The following is a 13,226-nucleotide window of genomic DNA, read 5'->3' as shown; positions in this document are numbered from 1 at the left end:
ATTTTGGGATTATTTGTTACTTAGTATAAGATAGTGCACCCTAATCCACCCGGATGTTTGAGAAATTCTCTTGAACAAGTTGAGCAGAATCTACTGTATCTTCTCTCAGGATCCAGAGAATGTTCTCTGCTTTGATCATGAGAGATATAGGATCCCTGAATGTCTAAAAATGGAGAAATATCTAGGTGATGTGTTTTTTTAAATTTTAATGTTTCTTCATCTTAAAGAGAGACAGGGAGGAAGGAATGGAGACACAGAATCTGAAGCAAGGCTCTAGGCTCTGAGCTGTCAGCACAGAGCCTGATGAGGGGCTTGAACTCATGAACCGTGAGATCATGACCTGAGCCAACGTCAGACGCTTAACTGACAGAGCCACCCAGGCACCCTAGGTTATCTGTTTTTAACTAATAAAAGAAATGTAAAGACCATAAACCATCCGAATTAATGTCCCACCACAATTGAGAACAAAATATTTTATTTCTCTCAATAAAACTATAGTTTACAATAGTATTTACTAAATAAATTATATAATTTCTCTTTTACAAGCAATAAACTAAATCACAAATATTTCAAAGACAACGTATGTACACGACATAAGGCCTTTTATAAATAGCTTTGCTTTTCTCATTTCACTAGTAAACAGTGAAAAAATCTTTATAGAAGCTAGTTTCCTATAAAGTATATGCAGACCTATTACACTGATCTTGATATGAAACCAATTTAAACTTTTAATGACATGGGCTATGATTATCATTTTGCAAAAAAGAGCAGAATTTATACTTTATTTACCATTTTGCATGGATGGATTTTTTTTAAAAATAAGCAGATTACATATGTTGCTCATGAATAACCACTGGATGCATGCAAAATGAAATAATGCAAGCGTCAATAGGAAAATAGCACTTCCAAGTCCAAAATGGTGATTGGCAATGGCCTAGAAAGCAGCTTAAATATAGTTCATGAAGTTCTTCGCAGTTCAGCAAGCAACAGCAAATGATAGAATGGTGTGATGGTTTTCACATCACATCTGCTGATCAGCCTATGGACCAAGGTTCCCCCCACACTTTGCAAACTCCTACATCCACTTGATTGTTTCTTGTGTGCCAGGAGGGTCAGCCGAGTTCCTCTGGGTAATTCCGGAGTGGAGAAACTTCTCTTCCACAACTGTGGAATGGTCACCATTTTCACTTACTGGGGAGGTTAAAAAAAAAAAAAAGCAGCTGTAAACCTAAGTTTTGGCCTGGATTTATAACTGTTCCTCACGAAAGGGAACCCAAGGTCATTATTAGGCTTAAGCCTTGTGCCTGGGAAATGTGCGGGTAGAAGTCAGGGTGCATTAGGCTCGGGGTCCTTCTGTGACGATTATCATAGCATTCACTTCTCTGGTGGACCTATGGCCTCTGAGGACACCGAGTGTATCGAGTTCCTGTGACAGCACAGCACTGTGCTAAGACTCAGAAGGAAACAACACTGGCTAAGGTGCACCCCTGACCTCTAAGGGCACAGGGCTTGGGGCATGTGCTGTTACAGCAGGCCTGAAGCCAATCAGAACAACTTGAACCTGGTCTTGACTCATGAATGCCGTGTTCGTCTTCAAACACTGTCCTCGTGACGGGGGAGTAAAAATATATCCAGCAAATATTTAACTTAAAATGGCAACCATTTAAGGTCAGAGACTGCCGGTTCAGTCTATGACCGTTAAACCAAGATCCACATGGGGAAGGCAGTACCATGTTCAGTTTCTAGAGGCAGACGTAGCTGGTTAAACCTACTGGTTTCCTAAGTACTACAGCTACAGGATGTTGTGCAAATAAATTTCTTTTTAAAATTTTTTATTTTGAGAAAGAGCACGAGCGGGAGAGAGAGGATCATAAGCAGGCTCTACACCACCAGTGCAGAGCCCGATGCGGGGCTCGAACTCAGGAACGGTGAGGCCAGGACCTGAGTCGAAATCAAGAGGTGGACGCCTAACCTACAGAACCCCCTAGGCAACCCTACTTAACCTTCTTTATACCTTGTTTTAGCTGCAAAATGGGAGTCATAAATCCTACCTTACAGGGTAGTTTAAGGGATAAACTTATTGGGGGGAAATACAGTGCATGTATGTGACTGTGGGTACACACACACAAGCTACATACACAGATTAAATAGGGGTCATTTAGTGTCAGCCACGTGCTTGTGTCCTCAAAATAGTTGAGAAGGTCGGAGGTGTTGTAATGTGTGGTCCAACACCTTCATTTGGGGGCTGAAAAAGCAAACGCATTTGAAATGATTTTGAAAATTAAGAGGCTATGTCAAAGATTCTGTTTAAAAAGGAATATTTTATCATGCAATTTAAGCCTATTGGGATTTGTCATTTTTAATAGTTTCCATTTTGTTTCCTATTAATCTAAGTTAGGAAGATTTGCCTGCCTAAATGTATAACCTGCTCTAATTAATACTTAAATCATCTTCCAAAAAGAGCCCAGGGGTCATGAGCCATAGCAGTGGGCAGAGGGGAAGCTGCCCACGTTCTCAGGACAGATGTCTGTAAAGTGGACTTTATTCAGATTCAGTCTGATCCCTTAGTGTGGTGCATATCAATGAGGGACATAAAAAAAATCCATGTAAAATGATACGTTCCTACTGGTCAGCTTTATCAGTCTTGCTTTGTTTTTTTCTTTCTAACACTTTAATTCATTTTTGAGGGACAGAGAGACACAGAGTGTGAGCAGGGGAGGGGCAGAGAGAGAGGGAGACACAGGATCTGAAGCAGGCTCCAGGCTCTGAGCTGTCAGCACACAGCCTGACCTGGGGCTCGAACCCACAGACTGTGAGATCATGACCTGAGCCAAAGTTGGATGCTTAATCGACCAGGCCACCCAGGGGCCCCTATCAGTCTTGCTTTCTTAAAAAACAAAAAACAAAAGACTGAAGGAGGTGACAGTTCTGTTCTTCTTGTTCTCTAGATCACAGAAACCAGTCTGGGTCTGGTTTCTAATGATAAATTTGGAGAAAGCCATGACCCAGTTGGACACATGGCCGAGATGACCCAACATGGGAGGGCTCCAAACCCAAGACCCCGTGAAAATGGTTAAAAACCTGGGCATTTTGGTCGAGTAGAGACCTAGAGATGCCCAGTAGAGACCTGGGCATGAAAGCTGTCTTCCAACTACTGAAGGCCACGGGGAAGGAAGAGTTGGGTACTCATTTAGTCCTAAGGTACATGTCCTCAATAATAGGGGCACAGATGGCCTGGATCCTCGGGGTGGGGGTTAGAACATCAGCATGTGTGGAGTAGAGTAGCAAAAGCTTAACCCTTCTCAATCTCTTCCCATTGGACACCCTGATCAGTATGTCCCAGCCCAGGGACAAGAGTGTAATTTCCCATCTGTTGAGACCAATGAGTGAGACTAAATGGCTCTAAGACCACAACCATGGCAGACTCATGGAAACCAGTTTAGCTTTGACTTGGAAGTGTATTCTGACCACAGTAAAGAAAGGAGTGATCACTGAAGGAGGGGTGGTTGCTGTCACTGAGGCCTGAGGCTGGCCAGCCTCTTGGCAGGTGAGGCAGGAGACCCAGCATCCAGAACGCACTCGACATGGGCTGCCCAGCTGGGGGAACTTGGGCAGTCATGGTGGGCTGTGTCAACACATCCCATTGTTGTGTTCAAACCAAAAGATTGTATTAAATATGGTTAACAAATTTATTGTAAATAGTTCCTGTATACAAATCACTATTTGAAAAAAAGTAGTATTTGGGTGTCTCTCAAATTGGGTTACATTGATAATTTAGTAAAAAACCAAAGGCTTTATAATGAAATACACTCTCTAGGGGCACCTGGGTGGCTCAGTCGGTTAAGGGTCCAACTTTGGCTTAGGTTGTGATCTCACGGTTCCTGGGTTCAAGCCCTGCATTGTGCTCTGTGCTGACAGCTCAGAGCCTGGAGCCTGCTTAGGATGCTGTGTTTCCCTCTCTCTGCCCCTCCCTGTTGTCTCTCTCTCAAATATCAACACTAAAAATTATAATGAAATATACTGTCCTTACTATTAAAAATGAAAAATCCTTAATATTCACCTGTTTTTATTAAATTGAGGGTGTTGTACAAGTTTCTTTTAAACTTGTATTAACACCTACTGTCACCTCTAGGGTCCAAGAATGTCCACGTGCGGTAAGAACTGCCAACTCTCTATGTCCTAACATAATCCTGGGACGACATAATTGGTTACATGTAAGTGTCTGTTTTGTGCTAACTTAGAACTATAACAAAACAAGGTGGCCAGACAGGTCTTTAAATCTGTGTGGAATCTGACAGCATAGTGTCTTTTCGCTTGGCCACAGTGCGAAGTCTGCAGAAAGCAATTTTATTATCCTCTTATTTAGGAGGGGATGTGCTATAATTTTCCTTCAAATTAGACCCCTCAAGTCCTTACCTGTCACTGGAAAGAAGCACCAGCTGATGATCCTAGAAGGAGACTAAGCCTTTGAGTTGATTTTCCACAATGGGGCACACAGGCTGGTACCTCCAGCTGCACCCCCACCCCCCCCATCGAAGACGGGATTTTCACAGTATTATTGCCCCAAAGACGAGCAACTTTTAGGGTGCCCTGAGATGCAACCACCCCTGGCCTTGAGGCTTTAGAAACAGAAATGGGAACTGGTGTTTTGGCAAGAGAACCTGGCCAGATCTCAGAAAAGGGATGACAGACAGACAACGTCGTCTGAGCCGTCACCCACTGAACTGTCGTGTGTGCGCAGCGATGGCAAGTTTTCTTCCTACGCGTGTGGTACTTGGAGAATACGTAATATTTTAAATTCTGAGACCTGAAGGTACAGGTGTGATAATGGCCGATGGGAAAAGTAAAAGAGTATTTAGGTACAGACAGCCCCCGACTTAGGATGGTCTGACTTAGGATTTTTTTCGACTTGATGATAGTGCGAAAGCCGTAGACATTTGGCGGGAGTCCAGCTTTGAATTCTGATCTTGGATCTGTCCCGGGGCTAGCAACGTGTGGTATGATCCTCTCGTAGGATGCTGGGCAGTGGCAGCCAGCCACGTGCTCGTGGTACCCATACAACCTTCCTGTTCTTTCAGTACAGTTTTTGATAAATTACACCTTCTTATAAAATAAGCTTGGTGCTAGATGATTTAGCTCAACTTTAGGCGAATGTAAGTATCCTGGGCACTTGAAGGCAGGCCAGGCTAAGCCACGATGTTCAGGAACTGGGGTGTCTTACGTGCCCTTTGCATTTGTGATACTGTCACCTTTTTGCGGGACCTAAACCCATCGTTAAGCCAAGATCTGAACTCCTGTGGCCTGATCCTAGGGTTATTTATTCCACGTACGTGTTTACGTCTGAGAGTGTGTGTGACAGAAATGCATCTTTATTCCCACTGAAGCTCAAGTACTTAACTTCAGTGACTGAAACCACACAATAATGCACACTTGTGGTCAAAGACTGCAAAGCTTTTTCATATTTAAAAAGATTTAGGGGCGCCTGGGTGGCGCAGTCGGTTAAGCGTCCGATTTCAGCCAGGTCATGATCTCGCGGTCCGTGAGTTCGAGCCCCGAGTCAGGCTCTGGGCTGATGGCTCAGAGCCTGGAGCCTGTTTCCGATTCTGTGTCTCCCTCTTTCTCTGCCCCTCCCCCGTTCATGCTCTGTCTCTCTCTGTCCCAAAAATAAATAAACGTTGAAAAAAAAAATTAAAAAAAAGATTTAAAGCACAGACACAGAAATCAAAGAGCAAGTCATAAGCAGTCTGTTTGCTAATGAGAAGCCCTTTCCAAGTCTGGACTGCAGTAGGAGGAACCAGACACCCCAGGGGGGACCCTGAAAGTGGGGCACTTTGGGTGGGCTTCCCAATGGGGAGAGCTGAAGTTCACTTTTCAGAACCATGTGCAGGGGGCATCAGAGATGAGACACGCCTTTCATTTCTGAGGTCTCCTTTCAAGGCTTATTTCCAAGCCTTCCTTTCCCTCCCCCCCCCCCCCCAACTTTCTGCCTAAGAAACTCACACCCTCAACCTAATGTTTACTTTTTTGGAATAATTTTTTTATTGAAGCGTAGTTGACGTACAATGTTAGATTAGTTTCAGATATAGAACATGGTGACTCGACTAGTCTGTATGTTCTGCTCTGCTCGCCGCATGGGTAGCTACGGTCTGCCTCCACAATACCACCGACCAGATTCTCTGCTATACCTTTTATTCCTGTGATTTAACCATTCTTCAACTGGAAGCCTGGATCTGCCACTCCCTTTCGCTTGCTTTGCCCATTCCCTGCCGTCCTCCCCTCTGGCAACCATCGTTTTGTTCTCTGTATTTCGGAATCTGTTTCTGCTTTTTGTTTTGTCTTGTGTTGTTTTTTCGATTCTCCATACAAGTGAAATCAGGTGGTACTTGTCTGACTTGACTTAGCATAATGCCCTTTCGGTCCATTCACATTGTGGCTCATGTCAAGATCTCATGATTTTTCTATGGCTGAGAAACTTACACCGCCATCTTTGGGTGGCTTCCATATCTTGGCTATTATAAATAAAGCTGCAATAAATAAGGAGCATGGTGATCTTTTAGAACTAGTGTTTTCATTTTCCCTGGGTAAATACCCAGTAGTGCGATTATAAGGTATTTCTATTGTCAACTTTCTGAGAAACCTTCGTAGTGTTTTCCACTGTGGCTTCCCCAATTTACATTCCCACCAGTAGTGTACGAGGGGTCCTTCTTCTCCACGTCCTACCAACACTTAATTCTTGGCTTTTCGATTCTAGCCATTTTGGCCAGTGTAAAGTGATATTTTGCTGTGGTTTTGATTTGCATTTCCCTGGTGATGAGTGATGTTGGACATCTTTTCTGTGTCTGTGGGCATCTGTAGGTCTTCTCTGGAAAAATGTCTACTCAGATCCTCTTCACAATTTTTTTTTGATCGTCTTCCTATTTTTATTTAAAAAAAATTTTTTTTTACATTTTTAGTTTATTTTTGATAGAGGGAGAGACAGAGCACAAGTGGGGGAGGAGCAGAGAGAGAGGGAGACACAGAATCGGAAGCAGGCTCCAGGCTCCAAGCTGTCAGCTCAGAGCCTGATGCGGGGCTCGAACTCACAAACCACAAGATCATGACCTGAGCCAAAGTCGGACGCTCAACCAACTGAGCCACCCAGGTGCCCCTCGTCTTCCCATTTTTAAATCAAATGTGTGTGTGTGTGTGTGTTTGTGTGTGTGTGTGTGTGTGTTGAGTTGTACAAGTTCTTTATGTATTTTGGAGATCAACCCCTAATGGGATATATCAATTACAAATGTAGGTTGCGTTTTCATTTTGTCGATGGTTTGCTTTGCTGTGCAGAAGCTTTTTATTTTGGTGGAGTCCCAGTAGTTTATTTGGGCTTCTGTTTCCCTTGCCTGAGGAGACTTACCTAGAAAAAGGTTTCTACAGCAGATGTCAAAGAAATTACTAACTTTGTTTTCTTTTAGGGATTTAATGGTTTTAGGTCTCATATTTTGGTCTTTAATCCATTTTAAGTTACTTTTTGTGTATGGTGTGATAGTGGTCCAATTTCATTCTTCTGCTGTAGCTATCCAGTTTCCCCAACACCACTGATCAAAGAGATGGTCTCTTCATAATTGTATATTCTTGCCTCCTTTGTCATAGTTTAACTGACCTTTAAGATGCATAGATTTACTTCTGAGCTCTCTATTTGGTTCCATTGATCTGTGTGTCTATTTTTAGGATAGTCCTACACTGTTTTCACTCCTGTAGCTTTGCAATATATTTTAAAATCTAGGATTGTGGTATCTCCAATTTTTATTTCCTTAAGAATGCTTTGGGTATGGGGGGTCTTTTGTGCTTCCTTAGAAATTGTAGTATTACTTGTCCTAGTTCTGTGAAAAATGCTGTTGATGTTCTGACCGCGCTGAGCTTGTAGACTGAGCTGGGTAGAATGAACATGCTAACAATATTAATTCTTGCAATCCGTGAGCATGGACTATATTTCCATTTGTTTGTGTCCTCTTCAATTTCTCTTACCAGTGTTCTATAGTTTGCAGAGTACAGGTGTTTTACCTCCTTGGTTAAAGTTATTCCTAGGTATTTGATTCTGTTGAAGTTGTAAAGGGAGTTATTTTCTTTGTGCTTCTTTGTTACTAGGGTACAGAAACTCAGCTTTGCCGTGTATTGGTTTTGAGTCCTGCAACTCTACTGGCAGCACTTACTCTAATAGGTTTTTGGTGGCATCTTAGGGTTTTCCATGCATAGCATCATGTCACCTGCAAACAGTGACAGTTTCACTACTTTCTTACCCATTTGGATGCCTTTTCTTTCTTGTCTGATTTGCTCTGGCTACAACCTCCACTACCATGTTGAATAAAAGTGGTGAGAGGAGACTTGTCTATTCCTAATGGTACAGGAAAACCTCTTGTTCACCGTTGAGTAGGATGTTACGCTTGGGTTTCTCCTACATGGGCTTTATTTGGTTGAGGTATGAGCTCTCTAACATGAATTTTTCATCTAGAACGGATGTTGGATTTGGTGAAAAGTTTTTCCTGCATCTAGTGAGATAATCGTATGATTTTTCTCCCTTGTTAATGTGATGTATCCTGTTGACTGATTTACAAATATCGAACCATCCTTGCATCCCAGGAATAAGTCCCATTTGATTGTGGTGAATGATCCTTTAACGTATTGCTGAATGAGGTTTGCTAATATTTTGCTAAGATTTTTGCATCTATCTTAGTCGAATATTGGCCTTTAGTTTTCCTTTTTATTTTTTTTTTTGTAGTATCTTTGGTTTTGGTATCAGGGTAATGCTGGCCTTGTAGAATGTATTTCGAAGCTTTTCTTCCTCTTCTATTTTTTGATCTAGTTTGAGGAAAATAAGTATTAAGGCTTCTTTAAATGTTTGGTAGAATTTGCCCGTGAAGCCATCTGGTCTTGGACTTGGGGAGTTTTTTGATTACCAGCAATGAAACTGAGTCAGTCATCACCCTGTTCAGATTTCCTACTTCTTCCTGATTCAGTTTTGCAAGATTGTTTATAGAAATTTGTCTATTTTTTCTAGGTTGTGCAATTTGTTGGCATTTAATTTTTCATACTACTCTTAGAATCTTTGGTGTTTCTGTAGTGTTGGTGGTTCTCTTTTGTTTCTGATTTTGAGTCTTTTTTTTATCTTGGAAAGTCTGGGTAAATGTTTATCATTTCCGTTTATCTTTTCAAAGAACCAGCTCTTGGTTTCATCTTTTCTTTTGTGTTTTTAGTCTTTTTCATTTATTCTTGCTCTGATACTATCTCCTTCTTTCTACTAACCCTAGCCTTGGTTTGTTCTTTTTCTAGTTCCTTTCAATGTAAGGTCAAATTTTTTTCTTTTAAGTTTATTTCAATAGAGCACATGAGCCAGCAGGGGAGGGGCAGAGAGAGAGAGAGAGAATCCTAAGCAGGCTCTGTGTTGTCAGCATGGAGCCTGATGGGGGGGGGGGGCAGGCTCGATCTCACAAATGTGAGTTCACGACCTCAGCTGAAATCAAGAGTTGGACACTTAACCATCTGAGCCACCCAGGTGCCCCCAGATTTTGTTTGTTGAGATATTTTTTTCTTGAGAAAAGTATGTATTAGTATTAATTTTCCTCTTGTAAAAGCTTTAGCTGTGTCCCCAAGACTTTGGACTGTTGGTTTTAGTTTCATTTGTCTCTATGTATTTTGATTTCCTCTTTGATTTCTTTGACCCATTGGCTGTTGAGTATCATGGTGTTGAGCCTCCATGGATTTTGTGTTTTTTCCAATCTTTTTAAATTTACTGAGACTTTCTTTGTGGCCTAACATGTGATCTATCCTTGAGAATGTTCCATGTGCACTTGAAAAAAATGTGTATTCAGATGCTTTTGGGTGGAATGTTCTGTATTTATTTGTCTCCCTCCCTTTTTAAAAAAATTTTTTATTTAAAATGTATACCCAAATTAGTTATTATATAGTGAAGCAATGATTTCAGTAGATTCCTTAATGCCCCTTACCCATTTAGCCCATCCCTCCCCACAACCCCTCCAGCAACCCTCAGTTCTCCATATTTATGAGTCTCTTTTGTTTTGTCCCCCTTCCTGTTTTTATATTATTTTTGTTTCCCTTCCCTTATGCTCATCTGTTTTGTCTCTTAAAGTCCTCATATGAGTGAAGTCATATGATTTTTGTCTTTGTCTGACTAATTTTACTTAGCATAATACCCTCCAGGTTCCATCCACGTAGTTGCAAATGGCAAGATTTTATTCTTTTTCATTGCCGAGTAATACTCCATTGTATATATATACCAAATTTTCTTTATTCATTCTGTATATATTTAGATCCATCCGGTCTAATGTGTTGTTGAAAGACACTGTTTCCATACTGATTTTCTACCTGATAATCTACCCATTGATGTAAGTGGGGTGTTCAAGTCGCCTACTGTTACTGTATTACTGCAGATTTCTCCCTTTATGTTTAATAGTGGCTTTATTTACTCAGCATTCCACTGTTGGGTGCATAGATATTTGCAACTGTTACATTATTTTGTGGAATTGATTGCTTTATCACCCTGGTAATGCCCTTCTTTGTCTCTTATTACAGTCTTTGTTTTAAAGTCTATTTTAAGTATTGATATACTGGCTTTTTCCCATCCCTCCACTGGTCTATATATGTCTTGAGGTCAAGACTCAACTTGAAGTTGAGTTTCTTGTAGGCAGCAGGTAGACTGTCTTGATTATTTATTCATGCTTCCATCTTATCTTTTTTGATTAAATGTAAATGGTCTAAATGCTCCAAAGTAACTTGTGATAGGCATGTCCTTACTGTCATTTTGTAAAGTCATTAAACCTACATTTAGAAAATGTAACACCTAGAATGGGTGGCCAGGCAGAGCTTCCCAAGCTGGCCAATATGACCAGCACTAAATGGTCCATGAAGTCTCCACATTCCATGAACCCTTGGGGTGATGCTCTTTCTTAACTACATCTACCTTGGGGGATAGCCCAAGGGCCCCACATAAGTAGGCTCTTTCCCTGTATGGTTTCCAAATACAGCTTCATTTTGGTTTCAAATTGAAAATTTTGCCCACCATATAGACAAGGAAAGCACTGATTTGGTTTTTTTCTCTCCAGGCTAACATAGGCAATAATCCTGTGTTCCCTTTCTCTGCACCAAGCCCCCATTTTCCTCAGCAATTTCTGAATTCTCTTTACCACAGCCCTGCTTTGTTTCCTTTCTATTTTCTATTCTTCTTCTGGCTAATGTTCCTTCTGTTGCCCTGAGAGCACAACTAGTCCTGCCTCACCGTAGCCAAAGCTCCCGGCATGCCCACACACATGCGCATAAAGGCTTTACAATGCCTCACCCTAACCTCATCCCAGGGGCTCTGGACTCCCCTCCAGCTCTGGGTTCACTAGATTGATTTCTCAGCACTCCCTGAATTTCAAACACAAAACAGTCACTGTTGGACTCTGGGAAGCTTTGAATCTTTTTCTTCCTTTCCTTAGCTAAGGCTCGATTTACATTTTATTGTATTCCTGTCTACCTCATGTTGGGGGTTACTTCACAAGACACAATCACTTGAAGATAGATTGGAGGGGGGCTTTCTCTTTGTCCAACAGCTGCAGAGATAGAAAAGCGCACCACATTCTTGGAGCGGGGGGAGATGACTGTTCAGGGTAGTGCTACGGAAGCGAGGACACAGGGTGTGACTAGGTTAAGCGACACGACTATGGCATCTCATAGATGGAAGGAACCTTAGAGAAGCTATGGTCCAAACTGGACACTTAAAGAAAAAAAAAATTAGGCTTGGGATCAGAGGTGAAAATACTCGGCTAAGAACCAAGGACTGTAGGCCTCTCACCAAGAACCTGTGAGGCCGAATGTGAAATGTTCTTGAAGGGCATGTCCAGCTGGGATGAAAACTACCACGTTGTGCCCAGTCTGGCAGAATATCTGTTGAAATCCAAGATGCGGGCAGCACAGGGCATGCCCGGCCTCTTGCCAACCGTTAAATGACCTATCAGAATTCCACGCCGACCAGCAGAGAGACTGCAGGCATACTCTGGGGTGGCTGGGGCCATTTCTTAAGACAACAATGAAGTTGGTGGCATCGGCTGACTCTTCCTTTCCTGAACCGTCTCTCTGGAGGATGGTGATGCTGTCTGACAGCATTGCCCCCACAGCCAGCCGAACGTCTTTCAAAATTGTAGTCAGTCTTCCCCGCCACTGCTTTATCAACTAAGTGTGCCTAATACTTTAAATTCTTGGCTATCATTTCAACAATCTGCACAGCACCTTCTCCAGGGACAGATTCCATCTCAAGAAATCATTTTCTTTGCTGATCTACAAGTAACGGCGCCTCACGTGTTGAGGTTTTCTCAGGAGATTGCAGCCGTTCAATCCCATCTTCAGGGGCTAGCCCTCTTGAGATTCCCACCCATCCACAGTTACTGACTCCGCCGAAACCCGGAATCCCTCAAGGTCCTCCCTCAGGACTGGACTAAACTTCTTCCAAACTTGAATGTAGGCTGATATTCTGGGCCTCTTCCCATGAATCACATATGTTCTTGATGGCATCTAGTAAATCGTGCCAGAACATTTTCAATTTACCCTGCCCAGATCCATCACAGGAATCATTATCTAGGGCAGCTACGGCCTTATGAAATGTATTTTTTGAGACTTGAAACTCAGAAATGACTCCTTGCTCCATTGGCTGCAGAATGGATGTTTTGTCAGCAGGCAAGGAAACCACAATCTGATTGTGCATCTCCCTCAGAGCTGCTGGGTGATCCGGTGCATTGTCAGCAGTAATACTTTGAAAGGAATACTGGGTTCGGAGCACTAGGTCTCCACAGTGGGCTTGAAATGCTCGGCAGACCATGCTGTAAACAGATATACTGCCATCTAGGCTTTGCTCCATTTAGAGAGCACAGGGAGGGTAGAATCAGCACAATTCTTAAGGGCCCTGGGATTTTCAGAATGGTACCTGAGTGCCGGCTTAAACTTAGAGGCTCATGGGACTTTAACAAGAGGGCCAGCCTGTCCTTTGAAGCTTTCAAGCCAGGCATTGACTTCTCTATTCCAGCTACAGAAGTCCTAGATGAGATCTTCTTCTAAGACTGTCGTATCCACATTGAAAAGCTGTTGCTTAGTGTAGCCCCCTTCGTTAATATCTCAGCTCCATCTTCCGGAGAGCTCGCTGCGGCTTCTACATCAGCACTCGCTGCCTCACCTTGCCCTTGTATGTCGCGGAGGTGCCT

The 13,226-nt window shown here is 42.5% G+C and overlaps 1 protein-coding gene across 4 annotated transcripts in view; it reads right to left on the bottom strand.

The window, feature by feature from the left end:
- Window positions 1-13,226, bottom strand: part of PIP5K1B (phosphatidylinositol-4-phosphate 5-kinase type 1 beta) — a 317,417-nt gene that overhangs the window by 4,699 nt on the left and 299,492 nt on the right. The window contains exon 13 of one of the 4 annotated variants that reach the window (XM_045043293.1): window positions 459-1,191. The exons of 2 other annotated variants lie outside the window; for them this stretch is intronic. In XM_045043293.1, the coding sequence (XP_044899228.1) occupies window positions 1,189-1,191 (3 nt within the window). In that variant the 3' untranslated portion in view covers window positions 459-1,188. Of the gene's footprint in view, window positions 1-458; window positions 1,192-1,965; window positions 2,246-13,226 lie in introns of those variants that run through there. One more of the 4 variants, XM_045043290.1, reaches the window with a different exon arrangement.

Source organism: Felis catus, chromosome D4, assembly GCF_018350175.1.
Source record: "Felis catus isolate Fca126 chromosome D4, F.catus_Fca126_mat1.0, whole genome shotgun sequence".
Classification (NCBI taxonomy): domain Eukaryota; kingdom Metazoa; phylum Chordata; class Mammalia; order Carnivora; family Felidae; genus Felis; species Felis catus.
The sequence above is the reverse complement of the archived record's forward strand: the minus strand, read 5'-3'. Positions and strand labels throughout refer to the sequence as shown.